At 37.4% G+C, this 26060-nt stretch overlaps 1 protein-coding gene across 1 annotated transcript; it reads right to left on the bottom strand.

The window, feature by feature from the left end:
- Positions 1–625: 625 nt before the first annotated feature.
- Positions 626–26060, bottom strand: LOC146159128 (uncharacterized). Its single transcript, XM_083384875.1, has 21 exons — positions 25915–26060; positions 22700–22780; positions 22424–22499; positions 22251–22313; positions 19393–21596; positions 18659–18755; positions 18455–18486; positions 18248–18321; positions 18043–18137; positions 16646–16762; positions 14908–16105; positions 12729–12879; positions 11722–11828; positions 10762–10871; positions 10169–10261; positions 8363–8440; positions 7279–7368; positions 6021–6148; positions 4974–5043; positions 3416–3576; positions 626–946 (listed from the first exon to the last, which is right to left on the bottom strand). Exons 1-21 carry the CDS (start codon positions 26011–26013, stop codon positions 905–907), a joined length of 5166 nt encoding a protein of 1721 aa, XP_083241001.1. The 5' UTR covers positions 26014–26060; the 3' UTR covers positions 626–904.

Genomic DNA, 26060 nt, shown 5'->3' with positions numbered 1-26060 from the left:
GGCTCTGTGCAATCTGTCGTTATTCGGTTTTACACATAACGTTGAAACGATTACAACAGGTTGGCCTAAAAGTGTTTATACTGTTTAATAGCGTGCAACATTTTGGTTAACGAAAAATGAGCAAATTGTCGATATCTCTATACTATACATTCAAGTCAAGGAATTTAAACAGTAACACTTGGTTCATTTATTGACTTCCATAATTCTTCACATACAAAGTCGGAAATAAAAGTCGACTTGAACTTCAACAAAGCCTTATTGAACATGTTCTACGCTACGTGAACCCAACATAAACATCTATATATGCCGTACTACTTAGTTTGAGTTTTAACGCACAACTTGGTTTGAAACTTTCACTAACCTTCAAGTTTAAAGATGACAAAACAAACCCTTTTCGTATCTGCACACATAGGCTCAGCTTGAACACGCCAACTAATTTTAAACGCTAAGGTGTCGAGTGAGTTATAATTCCTAATTTATGAATTGGGCAACTATCAGCATTGCGGACAAACTTTCCTGGTTTAGTCAGCTTGCCCAACATCATACTTAAACAAGAAAGAAAATGGTTTTGCAGACAACAACTTTAATGACCGAATATAAAGCTAAGGAATTGATACAAAAAGTTGTATTTTACCTGCAGAATATATAAGAATGATGTAGGTTAGATAAGTGTACTGTATGTGGGCTGACGCATCATGGCAGCCATGATTTGTCTATAAGTTCGTTTTAACCAGGGCTACTTATAAAAAAGACATTTTCCTAGATTAACTGGTTTCTTTATTGATGTAGACATCTAACGGAAAATAAACTCTATCGCCGTATAAATTTCACGCTTGTGGTAACGCAACGCGTTAAAAATCAGCTACAAAAATATGCAACATCAAAAACAACACTTTAAAGCTTGTTATTCCACGAACAGCTTTCCGAGCACACGGTTTTGGATTTTCTGCAAACACAAAAGAATCACACACAGTTTAAAAACTTAGTTTTAACAAATCAAAGGCAAAATATTATAAAAAAATGGACTTAACTTACTCCATGAATATTTTTTCACTTGAAATAGGTAAAGCTTTCGATATACACGGTACAATGTTCCTGGTATTTGGCAAAATATTTAAGACAAATCCTCATTAAAAATTAATGTTATGGAACAGGTCTACACAACTTAAAATCCTTCACGACTGTACCAAGCAAAAATAGTTTCCCTGCTGTTCACGATGAAGTTCGTGCGTAATACTAAATATGCCTCAGAAATGCAGTCTAATTTGCGCGAGGTGCGAAAAAGTCGTTACTTTATTTGGTTTAAATTGGCAAGAAATCGATTCAAAAGGATTCTAGAGGCATGATACATAAAAGTTAATCGCACATTGCTTAAACTAAACTGTATTTATAGTCCAAGTTAACAAAACATGCACTTTTATAGAGTTTATAATTAACACGGTGCCATAGAATGCATACCTTAAAAACGGACAAAAACCTAATAAGCAACGCATAGCGACCAAAAGAGAGTTGTTTTTACGAGTAAAAATTGGCAAAAATATGGTTTTGACTTATGAGGGTCATGGCCTGCGGTGGCTCAATACACCAACTATATGCGTGATCGCGCAATACAGCAAGTTCGCACCTATTAAAATAGTAATAAAAAAAAAACTGAAAAATGTTATTACATCGTGGGCCACACGCAGGATGTAATAAAGTTGGGAGGGACACATTGTTTATAGAAAGTTCATTTGAAATACAAGCTTCGTACAACATAAAAAAACAATGGTACTTCTCCGAGTACGAGTGCTTGCATTTGTCATGTCGAGATTTACGACTTGAAAAATAGTTATGACCAAACCAAAACCTCTGAAAAAATTAAAATTTGCACCATATATCTATTAGTGCGGGTCACGAAATCGTTTTTTTTAAATCCACCTGTCTCATATTGATTATGATAGATACAGTTGGCGCCTGAAACTGTTGTATATCAATATTAAGTTCATTCGAACATGTATTGGTGTGAGGAAATCGATTTTGAAAGGTGATTTCACGACTAGGGATGTTCAAAGTAGAATCCCAAGGTATTCCAGAATAATAGGTTTCGAATCTAGAATAACGAATCCAGAATAGCGAATCCTAGTATATTTTTATTAAATTATTTAACCTCGGTTTTGTTTGGGGAAGGGATTAAATCTAATCTACCCTACAGGGCCCCCAATCACAGCAATAAATCGCCCAAACAATTTTCTAACATGTGTACATCATAATAAAAAAAATCTCCCATATGTTTAACATTCTTAACAACTGTCATTTGAAGCAGTTGTGTAAACTGTAATATGTCAACTGTCCAGGTTGTTGCCAAAACTTATATTTTTGCCAATAGTGAGTACAATGCAACACTGCACACAGAAGTCTTAAGCAATTCGGTCCTGTTTTTTCAAGCATTGTTGGGTATTAGGGCTTATTTTTTGACTAACCTGATCTGTTATGCAGTCAAATGATGTACTGCAAAGAATACAAAGTTACTATTGACTTAACGAATTGTTGACAATTACACTGCGCATAACTGCATAACCTCGCTGAATATTGGCCTAAAGTTGACCTTAAGTAACCCTATAGCGCATTTTGTGGACGGCCAGAACGTTTTACAACGTAATGTTACTTTTGCAACTTATCGGCTTAAGGGAAATTGCGCACTCCACACCAGACATTACACGTTAGTCGCTCGCCCAATAATGCTTGATTGACACTTAATTATTAGACGAACGTTATCGCGAGACGCGGTAATTGGTCGCCCGAAAAAACGCTGACACTGCACTACCAGGTTACATTTAAAGCAAGCTCTGTAAATTGGTCGCCGCAGCGACAGGCCAACTTACCACACGCGTTTGTACAATTAGGCGCAACAATCCGCGGTAAAACATTAAATTATATCGGTTCCAATTACCCGAAATAAACGGCAGAATTGGATTCGAATCCCATCTGGATTCGAATCCAAGGATTCGATATTCTACTTTGAGCATCCCTATTCACGACCCGACATAATGTCTATGTATCTTTATAGCAGTGGTTCTTAACCAGGGTTTGGTCGAACCCTTGGGGTCTGACGGAACCAAACGCTGTTATTTCAAGCTAAATTCGAATCTCTTTTATGCGCCAAGATGTCTTTTTATGCGCCAAGGTGTTAACAATATAAATTGAAAGTTTAGCCAATTAACCTATATAAATGCAAGTTTATAATTTAACTATACCCAGTTTGAGCTGATAGGAGGAAGAAACGAATACTGAGCGAAAATTTGGGGTTCGACGAACGCTTGCAGAATAACATAGGGGTTCGACAGGTTGCCAAACGTTAAGAACCACTGCTCTATAGACTTAGCGTCCAATCTCACAGTTTCCCGTTTAATTCTATAGGAACAATTGCTTTAATCACCGTCTTGTAGAGCTGGGCCTTGATCCTGTTGGACGCGTACTCCTTCTTCCTTTCTTCGTCCCTCTTTCTTCTTTGAACCTCCGGAAGATTGTGATACTTCTCCCGGGTTTCAGCGACGATCTGACGACGACTCAGCTCAACTCGTTTCTTCGTCGGCACCGCTTCGACAAAACGAAGATGTAGGTTTAAGATAGGATATATCAGTGCTCTTCGACAGGTGTACACGGGTGCACCAAAATATGAATGGGGTGCACCAGTACGAAAAGGTATACAAGGGCGCATAACAAATTTTTAATGAACCATTTATATTTGACCTTTTTTTTAAGACTAAACAGTCGTTAAATAGTCTCTTTGATATTTCCCTAAGTTTGTTTGAATGCTGTTTTATGACATGCAATAGTACTTGCAAGCAGTCTGCAGCCATAATCGAACTCTTACGGACAGTGTGTAAAACTTCGGCAGCTTCGCTCGGTTTAATTGACATAATGACATTGATGTGTATATTGATTTTTCATGACTTTTTACCTCAGTTTACCTTTTAACTAAACAGGCTGTATGAGTTCGTCACAACAACTTTAAGGATCCACCAAACCAAAAAAGGTTGAAGAGCACTGGGATATATGGCAGAGATAGGGAATTATTTTTGACAAGCGGGCCGAAAAACAGAAACTGACTTTAAGGCCCGGGTGAAAAAGAGAGGTTAGGGATGTCCGATAATATCGGATCGGAGCCGATACCCGATGCCAAGTGGTAGTTCGGTGCCGATCCTATACTAAATTAATTTGTGCGTAACAGCCGTGTTTTGCTATTCAACCTAGATTTTTTTAACCTATAAAAGCAAATTTTAAGAAAATATTATTTTAAAATAAAAAATAAACAGGCTTTCTATTGCAAAAGCAAATATCGGTCTAATTTCTTGAGAATTATTAACATTTGCACTTATTCAGTTTCGCCACGTTGGTTTTTATTTGGCCATAGTAACGACGTCATTTGGTATTGGATGAAAATATCGGGAACTGGTATCGGGATGAGGTTACAAGTATCGGCATCCCTAAAAGAGGTTATGAAAAATGCATGACATAAAGCGTGATTTATAGGTGTAAGTATGAGTAGGCAAGATGTACTACAAGTTTAATAAACTTAATAACATATTCTAAAATCAAGATAAAAAAGTAAAGGGTTATGCTAAAAAGGCCTGACTCGGCCCGCTAACCATCGTTTGCCCAGGTTTGATCTAATCTGTGGTTTTCTTTATACGTTTTTTGACTCGTACCTTTTCTGAAAGCAATGGCGGCCCAATGAAGTGACTACATAAACTTTTTTAAAGATAAATTGTAGAAAGTGACTTCGTTACGGCAGATGTGCCGCCAACTGACGAAATTGATTCAAAATACACCATTTTAAAACAACCGCCAAATGATTTTTTTCGGTTAAGGCAAGTGCTTGAGACACAAAAATAACTTCCTAATTTGCATAAATGACCACTAAAATGGTAGAAAGCAAAAATGTTATACTATACATTCAAATAAACAGAATCTCAGAAACGCTGCCAACTCACCTGTTGTGTTTTTGCTTCTTCGGTCCGTCTTCTTATACCCGAAAACACGTTGACGTTCCTCGGCCCATACCTGCAATGACGTAAGCACATTTGATGACGTAGTGTACGCGGGCGAATTAGGATCGCACCTATGTAATATGGTTTTTGGTTATATCAGCACTCTTCAACCTTTTTCTCCGTTGTATACAACAGTTTACTAATAACTTGCTATAGGTCAAAAAGAGAAATGCACAAAGGCATGAACAAATGTAAGAGATAACGTTAGACCAGTGGTTCTTAACCAGGGTTCGATCGAACCTCGAAGCTGTTTCAAGGGTTCGGCGAGAACGTCCTCTGATAAATGCTGTTATTTCAAGCTAAATTCGAATCTCTTTTATGTGTCAAGGTGTCACTTAACGATATAAATTGAAAGTTTGGCTAATTTAATCTATGTAAATGCAAGTTTATAATTTGATTATGCCCAGTTTCAGTTGCTGCGAGGAAGAAACGAATACTGAGCGAAAATTTGGGGTTCGATAAACGCTTGCAGAATAACATAGGGGTTCGACAGGTTACCAAAGGTTAAGAACCACTGCGTTAGAAAGAGAATGGTTATACCACAGCTATCTAAAAGATTAGATTACATCAAATACAAAAGTAGGTAGCATATTTTGCACACTTCAAATTAATCTTGAGACATTTTCAACAAGACAGAGAAAGAATTTTTTCTATGTATATATATACTACTGGGGCAAACTTCACAGAAAAAAAGGCAGCAGTTTTCTTATTGTTTTTCCGGCTTATTTGCTGTTGCTGTTAAGTGTTCCAGACCCACAAAGGGCGACGTTTTTCGGCGGAAACCAAAATTTAACCCACACAAAAAAATTGGAGCATAATGGTTGGAGGTTGTAGTGAGACGTAGTAAGAATAACAAAGCCTATACAGAAGTAAGTAACATATATTATATATGCTCAGAATAAGCGCCTTCTCACCATGTTGAAAATGACTAAAGAGATATTCGCAAAGTTCAACATAAAGTAAATAATTAATATGAGCCAGGTAACCGACCTCTTGGAGTCTCCTTTCCTCTGCGTTGATGTCGATGCGTCTTTGTCTCTCCCGGGATTTTGAAACGAAGTCGGGAAGGTTGCTTGCTAGCGCCTCCTGCAAGTTGAGTCGGACCAGGCCCCGATTTTCTGCAAGAAATTACAATATTTTTTAGTAAGCGGGCTTAGTAAATGCTAAAGTCGGACCACTTTCTGTTTTGCTGACGCAAGAAAGTCCACTGATAAATGCCAAATAAAAGTTCATACCAAACCTAAGCTTAGTTTACGTGTTGTCGCGGATTACGGATTTTAGGCCACAGTGTAATTACAAAAACAGGGACGACGTAAGAAATGTATTAAATAGAGTCTTTTATGCCAGTAGCATTCAAAAAGCAGAGTCGATATTCAGTTGATAAAACAATATTATTACTATTTTTATTGTGTATTTTAGGATCAATGCCTGCTCCAACACTGTCCGTTGTGATCTGTTTTCAACATCGAAGATCAAAAAAAGAACCACAAAAGGTAAACCATATAAAACAATTTTATATATTAAAAATAATGCTGTTACGCCAAGAAGAGAATCTTATCTAATTTTTCTGCTGTGTTTATGCCTTCAAAAGGTAAAAAATCAAAAAGTCCACAAATGACTTCAAGGGTTTAAATACTTTTAGGTTACATTAGAACTGATATTTTCTGAAACCGCCTTTTTTGCAAAAGAGTACATAACTAGTGTGGCCTAAGGGCCCAAAAAATCGCTTTAGGTCAGTGGTTTCTATATCATTCGTAATGCATTTGGGTTCGGACAGATATTTGGGATTACTTGGGACTGTAATTTGTACCATTTCATAAAGCCTCTCCTTACTTTTGCTTGTGTACGATTATTTAAAATGTTTCACTACATCGTACACGATTGATATTGTTTATTTAATTATAATAACATTACAGTAAAACACGAGAAAATTTACTCAGATAAAACATATAGTTAACTAAAGTGAAAGGGTGAAAATTTACTAAGATTACCGTAATCAATTATCTTTAGTGAAGGGTGAAAATTTAGTAAGACTTTAGTAATCTTGTTATCGTTGGTGAAGGGTGAAAATTTAGTAAGAGTGCACAAATATATTTATCTTAAGTAAAGGGTGAAAATTGTGTTAAATTGCAGTGATCTATTTACCTTTAGTGTAGGATGAAAATTAAATAAGAGTGCAGTAATCAATTTGTCTTTAGTTAAGGCTGCCGCAGGCCTAGAAGTTTCGCTGCTTCAAAAACAACCTCACCTTCGGGTTTATTCTGTTGCGTGTCCATCCAGTGCGGTTCGTAGCGATAAGGTTCGTACCAAGCCAGACTTTTACGGACCGGGCCTCGGACTGAAAACACATAACGTATGTTAAATGCACGTGCGGTTTGTGTAATAGTGAACAAATAATGTATATATATTTCATTGATATACGTTCAGGGATAGCCAACACGTCGATCGCGTCGAATATGTGTTACGTCATTACAGTAGCTGTCGCACATAAGCGGAACATTAAAATGACCAATTGTTGTTTGGACAAGCCTAAAAAAGCGCTCTCACGCAACAAATTAACCTCCATCGTAACAAATTTAGAACGTAAAAAATTAAACCCATCGCTGGTTTGGAATGCAATAAGCGCTTAAAATGATTATTAAGTGGTCTTGAGACTTTTTTTACTGAACCAGTCGATCGCGAGTCTCTAAAAAATACTTCAATCGCAATCAAACATAAGTTGGCTGCACCTTATATACGGCATATGGGTAGGATTGAAAGGGACAACTGACTCTGCGAGTGAATGGCGACCAAGAAAAAAAAATTACATAATTGAAATCGTTATAGGTTCGACACCAATGATCAAAATAGTCGACACCGGGTGGCAGCAACGGCACTCGTTCTTAACGAGACTTTGTCGATACAGATCCGATACTAAACTTTTTTTTATAGTCATGATTTGCGATTCCAAGTTGCTTTATCTACGTTTTTTCTAAGCAAATTGGTAGGAATTGATAAAACTAACTTAAGGTTTGACTTGGCTTTCCAACAGCCGATTATTATTGGTCAATTAACTGGTTCGCACTACTTTTTCGTTTATGTGCATATAGCAGTCTTAAACTAGGTAGGAAAAACTTAATTGATTCTTGCTGCATAATTTGAAAAAAAAAACTAATTAGTTTTTCAAAAAAAAGTTTAATTATAAAGACGCTTTGACGCCTTTCTCAAGTGTTTTGTTTTATAAAGCCAATTTATGACGTCATAATTTCGCGCTACCGGCCATGGTATTGCAAAGTGACCGGTATTTTTTTGGCGAATCCGCGATATTGAATCGTATGAAAGCGAGTTCTTACTTTCTTCGGCGCTCGACTTTTTCTTTGTCGGCGATAAATCGACGAAGAAGCTTGAAAATCGTTGCTTATCGTCGCCACCTAAACAATGTAAAAAAAACTTCAAGTTTAAAGCAAAGCAATAAAGTAACGAACTATAACTTAACCTATACAAATAAAATAGTGATTTTGTGAACATAACAGCTAACGTGAACAACCACTCTACATCAGTGATTATTAAACATAGTGTGGCAGAACATTACCAAATGATATTTAGGTACACCATAAAAGGGCGAGTTTCTCCACATCATCGTGATAAAGAACTGCGTTCCGCCTTTAATAGTGAGGTTTGGATATATTTTAGTCAGACATTAACTGATGATGATAAATGTATTTTTTGAAGCGTTTTTATCGAGATGGAGTTGATTTAGTCCTTCTTTTTAGCTTTGAGATTCATTATCAAGAATAGATATTTCATAAAAGAAATATGTCAGCAAAGCACGCAAGACTACCCAGTTCACACTATCCTTTAGATCAGTGGTTCTCAACCTTTTTTAGCTTACGGACCGGTAGAATTTTAAAACAAATTTCGCGGACCGGTGGACCTTTAAAACTCAAAATCTACCAAAATGTAATTACGACAAAAGTATGCAACTTAAAAGCAAAAATGGAAACCATGGAAACTTTAATTGAATGAGCAATTTGTTACTGTCTTTTTGATATCATATGTGTTGTACGTGGTTCTATTAAAGTTTTCCACATAAAACTGGTCTTAAAGTTTAAGACTTGAACGAGTTTGTACTCCTAAACAATTAGGCACAAAACTTGCAGCATTGTGACGTACGATTAAGTCAAAAGTAGACCATTAACTCTATGTTACGTAACAATGTTGTGAATTACGTAACTGGCGAAGTTCTACATTTGACATTTTGAAATTGAGATATAAAATTGTAATATATTTGGCGGACCGGCAGGAAAGTTGACCGGTCCGCGGACCGGCGGTTGAGAACCACTGCTTTAGATCACGGGTGTGTAACCTCTTTTAATTCGACGAGCCAAACATGTATATGCGGATTAAACTACGGGCCAAACATTCTCAAGGTAATTATTAATCAGTACTATCGATGATTGGAATTCATGTATCTGTAGTTCAGAAAAACTTAAAAAAAAAAACGCTAAAAAAATCAATTTTACATCAACGTGAGTTCCTAGTAATTCGAGTCAACATATTGACAAAAAAGAGTGCACTTATAGTCTTCGGGGATTTGCAGTAAAGCACTAACGGGCTACAAAATTACGCGTCATAGAATTCGTTTCGGGGGCTCAAATGTTAAGCCTCTAGCGGGCCAAATTAGTTTCGCTCCGCACAACCTGTGTTATATAACCATAGTAACGTATTTACCGGCTGTGCTGTGGTGTAGTGAGCACAACTGTTAGGTTCTAATTATATTGGAATGCTATGTAATAATGTAATTTAAAACAATACGTCTGCCTTTTTATTATGTTGACATGGATGTTGAGTAAGTTTAATTGCTCAGTTCAGTGATTTTCGCCTGGATAGACAGTCATGTGTGCCGTTGAAGTTTCTTGTATTTTCAAATAATCTATTTTTAACATAAATAGGCCAGTGCCATTCCTGCATGAACAATGAACATAAACCACTAGATAACCGAAAATGTCAGGGTGTTGGTTTTGAAAAAAGTGTGTCGAAAATTTGTTTTTTAATCTTATTATTCTCCCGCAGTTTAAACAAAGGTGAGAAGTTGAGAACCACTGTACTTTAGGTTCAATTTGAGATAGGAACGATTGTTTAATGATGAGAAAACGTACCTCGTTCCACGGCCTTTTTGTTTGCAGGCTTTTTCGCGGAGGTTTCAACGGTAATTGTATCGTTGAGAGAATCGTTTTCCTTATTTTCACCATCTACAAACACTAGAATTACCGTTATCCACTTAAAATTAGAATTACCGTTATCCACTTAGAATTTAGAATTACCGTTATCCAATTTGAATTACCGTTATCTACTTAAAATTAGACAAATTAAACATACACACAGAAATATTAACAAAGCTTACAAACGCCATAATATATACGTAAAAGTGAAAGCTATAACGCTTAACTGTTTTTCTATGGAGTTCCCAACCGAAGATGTTTCAAAAAATAAAATTAAGTTTATAGGCTTTTAGAAAAGAATATTTAGGAAAATAATAGGCTTTTAATACAAAAATGTTTTTCTAATTTAACTGCACGTAATCTACAAATTTCTGGCGGCTTATGCAAGCTATGAATGTAAGGGTTATGCAAACGTCTCACACAATTTAACGTTGTAGGGACACACGGGATATTGTGTTGAGTCGAAGCTCGAGATAATTTTTGATTTACAATTCACAACGGGATATGCTGTTACTCACCATCGACAAAGCGAGTTTGCAGGGATTTGGATTTTTGCGGCTGCCGTTTTGAAAATGTCGGCGACGGGAAGTTTGTGGCGACATCTTGTGGTGAGTCGCTTTCAAAGTTTGCTTGGACGGATCTGCAAAATTAAAAAATAAATTGAAAAAAGTCGACGTTCATGATTGAGGTCAAATCTTTATTAATAGCGACTTTGGCCGACCGTTTGAAGAGAATATAATCCTTTTTCGAAAGAAAGTTATTTTATTTTAATTTTAAAGCCATATCGCGCGGAGTCTGTTAAATACAACATGAAACCGACCTTGGGTTTGTTTCCGGCCGGAAAAATAAAGCCGAGTCCGACTCCCTCCCTTATCCCGTGTCCGGCTCCGGTCTATTGGCTGTATTTTTTCCACTCATATAGGAGAATAATATTACCAATCCCCATAACGTGTTTAAAAAATATTCCAACGTGTGCTATACGACATTTACAATTTATAGTTGAAAGACTCATCGATTTCGAATTTGGTACTGCACACACGCGCGTCGGAGTCGGAACTTGGTTAGTATTACTCCAGTCCCGAGTCCGACTCCAGTAAAATAAACCGATTCCGTCGAGTCCCGAGTCCGCAGCCCTGGCTAAAATTTAATATAAATTTACAAATACATTATAATGTATATTGTACGTCTATTCGATGCTTTCAGTGACCCACATGCAAAGCGCCAACCAATATAAAAGTCGCCCATCAGTCCGACCTCTTTTGAATAAAGGGCTGCGCGAAATTTTTAACCAAGTTATCACATACATATCAATTTGAGATGCACGTTTATCAGCGTAAAGAGGGGAATGCGAATTTCCAAACCTGGAAAAATCATTTTCTGCATATTGCTGGTATATTTTGGAAAAACTCGAACAGCTATTTGATCAATAATATAAACAACTATTCTAATAAGTGGTAAATTAGATTCAAGTTTACAAAAGTGTTGGGTACCTGTCGTGGAGTACAATTCGACGTTGTGGTTCGACCACAGGTCGGGGCTTCTTCTTTATTTTCACCACGATTGGTTCGCTGCTTGATACTTCTTCGACGTACGCCACCTTGCGGATGATATAGAGAAGGGTTTTATTTAGACACTAGAGAATTCATACATCTCATTTTAAACTTTAAACTTTGCGAAGGCTGCATACTGATATACATGTCCTAAACAGTAAATTTTCTTGCTTTTTACGACGTATCACATTTATAGCGCTTTTACGAGGCTTTTTTTATAGATTCTGTTTGAATACGGTAAGTTGAGCCCCTGTGCAATCTTACCGAGTTCGAGTAGAATCAAGCCCTTTTTTCCTAGGGAAACCATTTATTTGCGGGAGCGGTATAAGTTACGAGTTACGACAAATAATACAAACATTTACAAAACTTCCCGGGTCCTACCTTCCTAGCGGAGACAGGTTGTTGAGGACTGGACCCCGACTACCGACTTGTTCAGTCATTCCTATCCATCGTTTCGCCAATTGGAAAAACCAAGCCCAACCCTCACCTTATTTTCTTTTCTTTTATTTACTTTTACACTTATTCTCACTCGGTCCCGTTTATCATTGGTGCACAAAAAATAGCATATTTATAGCGCCACTCACCTTACCTAACATATAACTTTTAAAGAATGAGTATTACAAAAATATGGCTGTAAAAAGGCATGAAAATGTGGTCATGTTAAAGCAGGGGTTCTTAACTAGGGCCCGTGAAATAATTTTAGGGGGTCCGTGAAGGCCAAATTGTTATTTTAATTATTTAGACTTCATTTTACTTAAATCATCAGCATACTTCTGAAAGTCTATTTGCATTGCGAAGTAAAGTTGACGTCATTTTTGAAAATTTATTGCCTACCGTGGTCCACGCAAAGCAAAAAATAGGGGGTAAAAAAAGGTTAAGAACCCCTGCGTTAAAGGGTTTGGCGGCTTGGCCCATTTTTAAAGCGTCTGGGGCGAAATCTAACAAACCTTCTTCTTTCTGTTCGACGAGTGTTTCTTTACTTTAACGTACTGCACTTTGGTGGCGTCGGTATCGGTCGACGCAATGGAACTGGCTTCAGGGACGATAAGTGGTGGTCTGTGTTTTTGCGGAGTGCTGGATGCAGCTGCCATCACCATTCTTAAGTAAAACAAAGAAAAACGTTTCTTAAATGAAAAAAGGCGTATTATTTAACAATTAAAAAATAACTTTTTTGCGTGTATTGGAAGTTTAACAGTGTCAATTTTTCGAAACAGATCATTTAAACCGATTTTTTAATGCTATCGCTATTTGGCTTGCAAGAAAACATATGGGATTTATTTTTATATACATTTTAACAAAGTTTTAAAAGAGATAAGGTGAAAGTGTACAATTTTACGTTACACATTTATTGATTTATTTTTTTTTTAACATGTTGTTAAAATAAAAAAAAGAATACTACACGTTCAGAATTTCCTGAGTTATTTTAGGCTCTTCTGGGCTGTACAAATAATTCGTTACATTTTAAGGAAAAAATAACAGAATTAAAAAAAAAACATGATGTATGATTTGAAAAACCTATTTTCAGCGTAAAATTGTTTAAAAAAAGGACGTTTGTAAGTGTTGGTTCCTTACCAACAAGTTTAGCCACTATCAGCAAAAATAAAATAGTAGTGACACATAAAACATAAAAAAGTACCGCACTGGGCTGGGTGATATCATACGTTTTTTTAGAACGTCAGACGTCAAACAAAAAATGCGAGGACAAGCGAAAGCTTTCTTGATAAACTTAGCAAACCATTGATTAATGGTTCCCAATCAGGAGCTCGTAGACCCGCAATAGGTCAGTAAAGTTACAGCGTGTTTGGGACAAACATAGTAAAAATAATAATCAGTGCCGTGTGAATAGTTATTGTGGACGTATAATAAAGGACCTACTTCAATAATCGTTGCTAAAAAAGCAGCTTCAGAAGGGCTAGTTCTCAGTTGTTAACACTCATATGTGTGTACATATGTTTCATTGAATAAATGATATGATGCTGTGGATCCCCTTCAATTGAAGTTGCTTGTACTAACAGATTGAGCAAGCATTGGGGTATGGTTGTTTCTCGACTAGGGATGTTCAAAGTAGAATATCGAATCCAATTCTGCCGTTTATTTCGGGTAATTGGAACCGATATAATTTAATGTTTTACCGCCGATTGTTGCGCCTAATTGTACAAACGCGTGTGGTAAGTTGGCCTGTTGCTGCGGCGACCAATTTACAGTGCTTGCTTTAAATGTAACCTGGTAGTGCAGTGTTAGCGTTTTTTCGGGCGACCAATTACCGCGTCTCGCGATAACGTTCGTCTAATAATTAAGTGTCAATCAAGCGTTATTGGGCGAGCGATCAACGTGTAATGTCTGGTGTGGAGTTCGCAATTTCCCTAGATGCGTTAAGTTGTAAAACGTGCTGGCCGTCCACAAAATGCGCTATAGGGTTACTTAAGGTCAACTTTAGACCAACAGGACCGAATTGCTTAAGACTTCTGTCTGCAGTGTTGCATTGTACTCACTATTGGCAAAAATATAAGTTTTGGCAACAACCTGGACAGTTGACATATTACAGTTTACCCTATAGGGTAGATTAAGATTAATCCCTTCCCCAAACAAAATCGAGGTTAAATAATTTAATAAAAATATACTAGGATTCGCTATTCTGGATTCGTTATTCTAGATTCGAAACCTACTATTCTAGAATACCTTGGGATTCTACTTTGAACATCCCTATTCTCGACTCGCCCTCTCTGAGCCTGCATAGCTCATTTGGTAGAGCGACGGTCCCGGCTAGGCCGGAGGTCGTGAGTTCTAACCTCACTGCAGGCTAGTTGTTTTTTTAGTCTGCCCTGCTTGCATCATTGATCGACAGATTCGGTGAATCTGCAAATGGCTTTCAGTGTACTTATGACATGTAAGCCGTAATCGTTGGTCAAAAAGCAGCTTCAGAAAGACTATCAGTTGTTAACACTCATATGTGTGTACATATGTTTCATTGAATTCTTCAATAGTACATTTTATATTCCTACTCCGTCTAGCTAAATCTCCAAACATTAAGACCCAAAGGCAAGCAGTTTCTCGCGAACGTAACTTCAAATATTTTTTGTTGTAATTTGACCAGAACATTGCATATAATAATTCAATAAACCCCACCTCTTTTGCGACGACTTGCGACTGTCTTCGCGCTTCTGCTTGTCGATCTTCTTCAGCAAGCGCTTCATAATGCGCTCGGCCCTGCTTTCGTCCACGCCGAGCACTTCGCGGAAGCCGCTGGCGCCACTGTCATTGATGACGTCATCGCCTTGCCGATGCTGCTGTTGCGTCATCATCGAGGCTTGTCGTGAGGAGGGCAGCTCGCAGTATTCGGTGCTATCGCTGTCGCATACCGCCTGGTTGCTGGTAAGCGAGGTTTCGTAAAGCGAGCGCTTAGGACTGAAGCTCGTTCGCTTTGGTGTCTTTCGCTGATGCTGATCCTGCTGGATGCGCGTCTTTCGGTCTTCTTCTTTAGCTGGAGCTTTTTTCTCCTCTTTTTGCTGGAGCATGGTGACTAGCCTCTGAAGGACCTGCTTCTGCGTGTCTTCTGGAAGCTTGTGGAAATCGTTAAGCGAGTTAAGGAGTGTAGAACTCGGTGTCGAACGAGCGGGAAGCAGCTCCCGGTCGTCCACCATCGGTATGTCCGGATTCAGGATGCGCCGCTGGATGTCCAAGTCGCTTGCCTGGGTCCTCATCCGTGAAGAGGAGTCATAGCGCATCGAAGCGGGGTTGAGCGAGGACAGTCGTTGGTAGGAGTCGTTTTCGTCTCGTTCCAAGATCATGGATGAAGGACCAAGATTGCTGGTGCCTGTGTTGACGGGATCAGCACGGATATCTGTGTCCGAAGATAGCTTGACAGGATCGTCGGACAAGTAGCTTTGTTGTGCTGATTTTTTACTCGCGTGTTGCGAAATTTCTCTTGTGGGTTCATCTTGGATCCTAAAATCTTCGATCGGTTGTGGAGCGCTTGACTTTTCTTCCCGCATTAGCTCATCAAAAGTCGGCAGCCGCCGCTCGTTGCTCTTAAGGCTTTTATGCTGCGGCGACGAGAGCCAATCACGCACCGGTACCCGCTCGGCAAGGATTGACTTCTTTGGAGGAGATGTTGCTTTCGGCGCTGGCCACGTTTGTCTTGCTCGTTCGGTTTTTGCAGGTGACCGCGATGGAACCCGCCTTGGAATTCTCGAAGACCCTTCGCTTGTTCTAGAAACTTCTCCCGAAAGACGGCGATTTTCTTTGCGGCGCCGATGCGGGGAAGTTTTTCTCTCGCTGGAAACTTCTTCTCTTGTTCTGTTGCCTGACTTACTGGGAGGCTTTTCTGTTAAAAAAGTGTTTACATAAAAGTTCATTAATATATCAATACAAAAAATTAAAATCTTGGTGAATAAATTAAAGCAGACTCAATTTTACAAAATTCCTAAATATGTTAATATTATTGCAATAAAAAAAATCTCGTAAATCTCAGAGAATATTTTAAAATCAGTAATTTTTGATCAGACTTCACTTAAAAATACCCTAAAATGAGCAAAAATACTCTAACTTTTAAGTGCGTCTAATATTAAGGATAATTGCGTCAAACATTTTATTTTGCAGGTGTGCTGATAATAACGTTTAAAACACTATAAGACCGTTTAGCTGTAAAACATCGTTTCGTGCTTTAAAGATTGAATAACTACTTTCGCACCAAGCAATTTAAACCCTTTAGTTTAAACAAACCTTTTCACAATTAACAGTACACTAATGTCGAAATCGAAGATTAAAAAATATTTACATGATGTGCGTTACATTTTTGTAGTATTATTTAAAGAAACGATTATAGAATCAAAAGATAAAATGCGATAAAAAAAAGTCTACTAACCAAGAGATGAGTTTTTCTGAGATTCTGAATTTCGTGAATTTAAGCTTCTGTAGACATTCCTGGTTGGAACACCGGCAGAAGGCGACGAAACATATTGACCGCTTAATGCACTTGAAGCTAAAATTGAAACACGAAAAGTAATGAAGATTAGAGCCATTTATAAACTACATATATAGAAGCTTGATAACAACCACAAGAAAAGCTACATTTTTCTCTTTTTTACATTTTTTTAGAAAGTTTATCAAGTGTGCACCCCATGCGTCAGAAATCAGTGCAGTTCTAAGCAAAAAGGTCTGCGACAATCAGTGCATTCAAAGGATCAAAAAGTCCGACTTTTAGACTTTGAGGTCTTGGACAATGCACTAATTTGCATTAACAAATGTGCATAAGAAGATTAAGTTTAACAATACTTGACCCAACCAAACCCAAACGCTAACCAGCGCCCTAACCCAAATAATGTGCGATAATTTAATAATTATAACGCTTCAGGCCCCAATACCTCATTTTGTGACGTAATAATCTTAAATGCAATGGACGAGAAACCATCCGAGTTTGGGCTTTTTTCCCCAGCATTTAAAGAATTATTAAAATAACGCACATTATTTGGGTTAGGATTCGGGTTAGCGTTAGGGTTTAGGTGGGTCAAGTGTTATTAATCTTATCTCATATTTTTTGTTATCTTTTCTGAACTTTTAATGAATATTTTTAATTTATCTTCGCCGGGAGTTTACCTAAAGGTCCAAATCAGTGCATTGCCAGGACCTCAAGGTCTAAAAGTCTAGACTTTTCTGCCATTGGATGCCCTGATTGTCGTAGACCTTTTTGCTTAGAAATGCACTGATTTCTAACGGATCGGGTGAAGTGTGCATAAAAATCTTAAAAAATCGTGTATTAAGAAAAACGAGCAAATCAAAACATAGTCTGATATTTCGGTACTAAGCTTCATTTCTATATACAATGTGCATTTGCCAAAAATGTACGAACAACAAAGAGGTAACAATGAGGTAAGAGTTTGGTTTAGTTGCATAAATGTATAGCTGTTAATCTATAAAACAAGAATTAATATAACTGACCACTTTTCGATCCCGATCTGGCATTGTCCCACAAAACAGCAGCTGATGACTGGTTCAAAGGATGCAAAGTTGCTGGTTGAAAATCTCCAAGAAAAAAATCACAAAACATTTAAAATAGACACTGTACAATAATTAGTAACAAACAAAGCATATTTCTTTGTAGTTTTATCAGCCTTTCAGTTTTACTAATAATTGCCACAGAACGCCAATCGCTATATTTTATCTGTTAATAGTATATCGATGTTTAAATTCTACATTGCGTTGTGTTTAAGTTTTAAAAACAAATTATTTAATTAAAAAATAAGACATAAGTTAAGTTAATACCTTGTGAAGACATTCTCACATCCCGTGGAGTCAAACTTTCTTGTTCTTTCTCTGCCTTTGTTTTTTCCGGTGGATTTTCAGGGGCTGGTCTTGATCTAACCATTGAAAAATTTGTTCGGTTGCAAATTTGTCAAAAATAAAAAAAGGAAATGATCCGAATCCACCTTAGGACAGAAAACAAATTATTGTACTTTGAACAACGGACCTTTTGGTGGAATGTTTTGACGCCGTCTCTGAATCTTCTGTTCGAAATGAAGAGATTCTGATGTCATCTTGGTCCTATAATAAATTAAAATATGATAATTAAACATTCATTAGAATGCATTTGAATATTGTAAAAGTTTGAATTTGCTTGCAAATGTATTAAAAAAATATATAAATCTACAAATGAAAAAACGAGTTTGTAACAAACCTGCAATGCGTCTTGTTCCCAGGCAAGATTTACTGCAAACAAAACAAAACTGATTAAAAAAAATTAAAGCTAGCATCAACAATACTGGCTGGCCAACATCTGCCCCAAAATCTAGCCCGGAATACTGGAAAATCTTGGCTCAACCGAAACAACAACAACAACAACAACAACAACCAACCAATAATAGATAGTAATCACACTTACAACGACCATATGTTGAAGGTGTTTTGTCCTTATCCCGTGGTTGACTGTCAGTGTTAGGTTTGACAACCGGTGTCATTGCAGGGTCAAACGCAGGAACCTTTAAAAATATAAAAGAAAACGTTTTACATCTAAATACTTTCAACGACGCAAAAAGAAATACAAAGGCGTGTTCAAAAGTACATTTTTTATATGACACTTTTGTTAGAACTGCGGTTCTTAATTATTTGGTGTTGTTTTTTTCCTGAAATGATCTTATATTTTACTCGTTCATTTTTGCCAATTATTAAATTTTGTCTGTTGCCAATTAAAAATTAAATACACCACTAGAATGTAATAATGTTGGATACCGTCGATTGCGATTGTATGTACGAACAGAATCCAGTGGGTAACGATGCTATGGTTGTTTCTCGACCAGCAGCTTCCACTAATCCTGTGTAGCACAGTCGGTAGAGCGACGGTCACGGTTTGAAGGTCATGAGTTCAAACCTCACCGCAGGCTAAACTTTTCTATCCTTGCATTGCTTATATGATAATCCCGATTAGACGGGAAAAAAATCGGGTATAAAAGAATTTCAAAGGATTTCCTAAGGCACCCGCTTGTTTATTTTACTATGTGGGATAAACTGAATAAATTTTACTATTCTATGGCCCACAATGGCATATCTTTGTCGAATTATCCTGGATTACGATAGAATATCGGGTAACTTAATATTTCACAAATCCTTAAAACTTACCTGCATTCTAGGCGTGGAAGAAGACACTGTGTCACTTTCTCGTGGAGAAAATACACTCTGCGAAAAGTCGGGAATGCCAGGAATACTTTCGCCGCCCCATTTTAAAGGTGATGATACGGGAAGGGGCTGTTTGAATTGGGTCTCCTGTTCCACTGTAGTATTTGTCCCAGAAGAAATGGGCGCAGGCTTGACAAACTCTTCAGACTGTTGCCTTTTTCTTTCAAGAAGTGGCTCCCCTCTGTACAATGGTGCTGGTGTTCTGTCGAATTCTTTCTGTGCCTTTGGTGGAACATATTCATCACGCCTTGTTTCGTGGGTAGTGGGTGCAACCCGTTGATTTAGATTTGAAATCTCCTTGCTTTGAATTTCTACAGGTTGATTCCACTTTGAATTTGCTAAAGTTGAATCCATTGGGCGCTTTGAGTGATTAGGCACAGGTTGCTTTGGTTTGTAGTCTTGTGACAGCTTTGGCATTGGTAGGGGCTCTGCACTTTTAGCCGCTTCTTTTTCTTTGTTGAACTCTTCACGAATCTTTTCCAGTATTTTATTCATAGTCACGTCCGAAATGCTTTCGTTAAGGGTCGGAGAGCTGTCAGATTTTGCGGATGGAGGCGCAGGCGCTGCACTGACATCGCCATTTCCATCAGAGGGAAGAAACTGACAGACGTATCGCCACAGATCGGTCTGTTCGAAATTCTCAATCACTTCACTGAGATTGGCCTGTTGGGTGTCTTCGTCGTTCTCGTTTCCCTGTTGAGCCTCTTCCTGCAAGAGAGCCTTAACCTGAACTGCCAACGAGTCGATGCTACTGGCAAAGCTGACTTCCGACCTTCCGTGATCTGTTGACGGCATGCCCATGGATGTTCCACCCAAGTGCTGGCGCGACATCGATTCGGAAAGCACGTTTTTTATTCTTGCCAGAATCGACTCATCGGCTAGGCTTTGTTCTTCCTCAACGATGTGGATATCTTCTGTTGGATTTGGCGGCGGTGGGGTGTTGTGCACGTTTGCAAGCCATGCTGCTTCTTCTTGCTCGTCTTTGGGGCCAATGCGAGCGGTTGAGTTTGGTTTACCCGAGGATGCCTGAAGGTTTCTTTCAGCTGGTGTGAGCAGGGTGACCGTCGAGCTCACAACGGGCGGACTCATACCTTCCGGCTCAATTCGCTTGAAGTTGTCCGCTTCCTGTGGTGTTTGCTGGCCGTACAACGAGACAGCAGAATTAGGGCCTGCTTCGTCTCTTGTAACTGCCAGCGTGGGCGGTGTAATACTGTAAGTCGTGGCTGTCGCGAATCTCCCGACCTCATTTAAGCCTTGAGGAAGTGTTACAGATGGGGTGCTGTAAGTTACAAGGGGAGATATCCCCGTCACATTTCCGGTTTGCTGCAGTTCCATGCCGGCAACCAGCGGTGAAATGGAAGGCACCCCAGTTTTCTTTTCCATGTAGCTCTGCAGCTGTTGAAGATTCTCAATCTCGATGGGGAGCTGCGGCGTCGTGGGGTTGGAACCAAGGTGGTACTTAACGTCGCCGGAAATCGGTGCGGTGCCGCTATTGGCTGCGTTTTCTTGCGAAACTAAAGCGCCAATTCTTGAATTCGGGGGTGCATCTGTGTTTGGTTTCTCACCCCTTTCACTTATCTCTGCGCTTGGGGACCAGGCCTCTTTAGCCTGTGGAAATCCTTGATCGATCATTCTCATGTTATTGAGTCGCTTTATTATGTCCGGCGGAATATCAACGGCGTCGGGCAGATCGCCATACTCTGTGCTTTTCGACGTGTTTAAACTGCCAAAGGGGTCACTGGGCCTGGACAGACGGCTGATGAGATTATCGATGTCAGTCGCGGGAGCATTAAGGCTCTCTCGAAGCATTTCAGGAACCTGTTGTTGATAAGAAGGGGTCTGGGGTTCTTTAAAGTACAAGCTGCCAAGCGGGGAAAACTGGTTGCCCTGGTTAAAATCACGTGAGCTTAAATTCACATCTGGAAATTCTCTTTCTGGGAAAATTTCTGCTTGTTTTTCAAGGTAGCTGCTGGTGGTGTTGGACTTGGCTGATGATTTTGGAATTTGCACATAAAGTTGTGAGTCTGGTTTGTTTTTCTCGCTGTTGGTCGCATCCAGTTCGTCTTCAAGCAAAGTTTTAACTCTCTGTGCCAACGAGTCATCTTTCTCCAGTACATTGGACAGGTGCTCATTGGAATGCTTCTGATCTGAATTTTTAAATTAGTATATCTTTATAGACATTAAATAATATATTCAAAAAACTCAAGCTTGGATTAAATTGCTATATTAATACAGAATAAATATTTTTGGCAACAATTTTTTTTTCATAATTGCTCAGTTAACTAGATAAAACATGGCGGTTGCAGGCCAGATAACTTCATGCTTCATGACCGTATGTAAAATTTTGATTACTTTACTTAATCAATTTTTATCAAAAATTACTTTGAAATAGTAATTTCACTAAAATTTAACTTGGTTATGCATCCCACTAACATTTCAGTTATTAAAATATTAATCACTGTATTTTTGGGATAAATGAAATATTCTTTGCCTTCTTAGTCTACTAGAAAGTTTTAAGGTAGTACTTTTTAACTTATTTTGTTAAAACCAAACAATTCATTTCTTATAAACAGAATACAACAGATTGCTCATCAAATGATAATTGGGTATTTGCTAGAGGTATTTGGTTTTATATCTAAAAAAAGATTTTGTTACGACTAGGATTTTGTCGTCTCAGGTTTATAGTCAAAACATAGTTGTTTGATCCAGTTATACAGCATACCTGCGTGAATAGCACTGGTTTAAAAAAAGAAACTAAAAGGTTGAAATAATTTATTACTTAGCTACAATAAATTTACTACCTCTAGTATCCTTGTGGTCTGCAGATGGGTGTTGGAGAAGCTTCATCACAGGATTTAATGATTCTAAAAAATAAAGAAAACAATATTTTTGCAATTTAAACATTTCAGAAAAATCACATTAAAAAAGTACATATGCAATTTTAAAGGATATATAAATTTTGATTTGTTTTTACCATTTGTCAGAGATTCATCGGCATCTATAGAAACATCTTGCAAAGGGACCTCACTTATCTGTTCTAAAAGGGTAACCTGGAAATAAGAAATGGAAAACAATGAAAAAAAATATGCCGACACTGAAAGACCAGTTTCTATAATTTTTCTGGCTTATATATTCAGTTAAATCTTGAGATAATACACGAGACAATGCAGTTGTGGACAAGTTCCTTACAAATTGGCTGTTTATAACAAATAAATCTAGCAAAAAAATTGTTAAACAAGCAGCATTTTACTTGTGAAGATGGTTCTCCTTGAAGAGTATGCCACTCCTTTTCAAAGGTTGGTTGCAACTGATACCATTGACTGCCCTGTGACTAAAACATGGCATTTATTAGAGATTAACTGATTACTTCTAGGCCCATAATGCTTCCAAATTTTTTTGCTTATGCCAACCGATACCAGATAGGCGATAGCGATTTTTTTATACATTGGATATGGTAAATTTGATAATATTATAAACTATGTTAAAATACAATGCAAATACCATTCAGTTTATCTACCTATTAAAGAATACAATTTTTTTGTGTGTATATATTTCATTATTTAATTTGCATGATGCTGAACACTGTACACTAAACAATATGTTAATTCAGTCAGCAATGCAAATAACATCAAAATACAAATCACTTGTAAGTTCAAAAAATAGCAAATGTGTTCGTTTTTAAAGCAAAATATTAATTAAAATTACTGATCTGAGATATCTGTTAGATCAGAATATCGATCTATACCAGTGTTTCTCAACCTTTTTTACTTGGGCTCACCTAGAGACATATGAAAACCTGGCGGCACACCTTGCAAGCAGAGCGAGCGCGAAATTTTTGAGGTGTAGCGGTATTTGTTTTAAATTGGTGTCAATTTTCATTATATAGGCTTTATAATTGCAAATCTTTAAAGGATCTCCAGCCTTGAGACCAAAATTGGAACAACATCAACTTCGGAACAAAATAAGTTAGGAATAAGGCATAAATAGGACTAAAACCTAATAGTCGTAATCAGTTTGGGGGACCAAAACGGTCCCCAAAATTTCTCCAGCGGTTTCCTAAATTTTGGACTTGCAATATTTTGGTATTTAAATGAAACACTTCGGTCTCTTAAAACTACTTAGCGGTCACCCAAACCAAACCTTAAAAAAAACCCTAGTCGTAACAATGACAAAATCAGAATCGGACCTAAATGGCAAAAATAAGGCCTATACAACCTTTTATCTAACCCAATACCCCACCCATAACTATCACTAACTTCCCTGATAATTTCAACCCTACCCCAATTGAAGCCAAAACAGGGGCAAAAAATGCGGGGCCAAAATAGGGGCGCCCAAATGGCGACAATAAACGGCCAATGCCAGACAAGTGGCCCCTAAACATCCCATACCCTTTCCCTCCAGTCTTAGCATTATTTTGTCGATTAAAGTCTTACTGAGATTAATTGGGACTTATTTTGACATGTTTGGCCTTATCTAGACTATTTTAGATCTTATTCTGTTGTGATTACTGCAAATTGGGCGTTATTATGTCGGTGGTCTTGATACTATGGTATTATAGATTATCTAATTAAGATATTGCTACTTTGTAGGTCTTATCACGTTTTCTACGTTGGAAGTAGTGTGAAATCAATGAGCTAAGCTTAATGGGAAAGTAAAATATATATATATGTTAAACATATTAATTTTTCTTCTGTTTGCTCACGGCGCACCAGTTGAGAAGTGCTGGTCTATACTATATAGGTAAATAAATATTGCTATCAGGCATAAAAATAAAATAAAATAAAAAATTAGCATACTATAGGTAAACTATATAGGTAATATTATAGGTAAACTGGCCTAATACCGGCAAATTGTTATATAAATCTATCTCAAGCATTTAACATATTAGAGAGCACTACTGGAGTAGGCAGACACCTATTAGTAAATAGTATGGCAATCAACCAAAAATAGTTTTTTATCAAAATATGTTGGCCTTTTAAGAATACATTAATTTAAAAACGAATTGTTCTATGAATAATATACTGCTTTACTGTCTTGACGTCATAAGTCCCATGTATTTCGTATTTTGACAACAGGTGGAACAGAAATCAGTTAACCTTATGCGATAAACCAGGCATGCATAGTGAATTCTGCTAGCTTAGCTCTGATGAAGATATAATAAGGGTTAAATTGTTGATGGATATAATTCAGAACTAAATATACTAAAATTTTAAACTGAATAACAATAATAAAAAGCTCTCTACAGTTATTGTCAACTATGTAAACGATTTGTGTCGATTTGGTATTTAAATGCTTTGGCCTTGAAATAGTTATGACACTTTTTGACCTAATGTGTAAATTAAAAAAAAAAATTGTGTTTTTTTTTGCCAAGTCAAACATTAATCAGCATTAGTGAATAAATCTGGAAAGTATGGCAGATCTCACAGAGATCTCGAGGTAGCACGGTATTTTTTTTGGGTGCATGCTTAGTGTGTTAAACCAAATTAGTGGGTACACTTGCCATAGGTTCTATAGGGGTTAGTGATTCAACATTATTTTGGCGTTTTGGTTTAGTGTTTGGGTTCGGTAGGGTATTTTATTAAATTAGATTTTAAATAGCTAATTTTGCATTATTGATATAATTCAATCCATTAAAATTTACTTTGTTAGCCAGTTAATGGACCTCATTCTTTTAATAACTTCTTTCACCAATAGTGCAAAAATATCATTTTATGAGTAAAACATTGACAAGCAGGGCTTTGGCTAAGTTAATAGCATTCTTTATTAGAATTGAAGGGTGTTTTAGTATAGCACTAGTACTTTATTCTTGACTCCAATATTGTTCCATGGCTATTTCGCAAAGCCCGGTATGATTTTCAATCTCAGGTGGGCAAAAACATAATTGAACACCTCAAAAATTGGTGCTGTACGGTACACCTGATATCAGGGCTTGAAATGCAGACTGGGCCATGATGAAATAAAATGATAGAAGTGTGGTGAAACAGTTTACTTTTAAAAGTTACACCATTCTGCCCTATACACACATATTATAAACTTAAGTACACAAAGTTAGAAAAAAAAAGTATGCTTAGTGAACTTTTTAAATTACCCAATTTTTGGTGTTAAATATCAATTAAACTGTCTAGTCAACAAATAGGCGCTCTTTCACTATTGTACGTAAAAATTAATAAAAAAAATTTTTTCTTCACATACCGCATACCACAACGCATATTGTTTGGGTTAGGGTGAGGGTTAGCGTTTGGGTGAGGGTGGATCAAGTTATTATTAATAATAAACATAATATTACTTGACCCACCCTCACCCAAACGCTAACCCGCACCCTAACCAAAACAATTTGCGTTGTGGTATGCGGTATTATTATTTTTTTTTTGCATAACTTTTCACGTACAATAGTGAAAGAGCGCCAACAAATAGTATATAATAGTACAACAAATAGTTTTAACATATTAAAAAAATACAGCTTACCTCTTCTGCACTTTGTTTAATGCACTGGCCCAGCGACAATCCACTGGTCATGGAAGCTGCAGTCATAGCGGCGCTGGTATCAAACGATGATTCCGACATATTTGCTTGAATCTTCAAAATATTTACTCTATAACCACGTTGATTGC

This window comes from Ascidiella aspersa, chromosome 3 (genome assembly GCF_963924565.1).
Source record: "Ascidiella aspersa chromosome 3, kaAscAspe10.2, whole genome shotgun sequence".
Taxonomy (NCBI): Eukaryota; Metazoa; Chordata; class Ascidiacea; order Phlebobranchia; family Ascidiidae; genus Ascidiella; species Ascidiella aspersa.
Note: the sequence above shows the minus strand (reverse complement) of the source record. Positions and strands in the feature narration are given on the sequence as shown.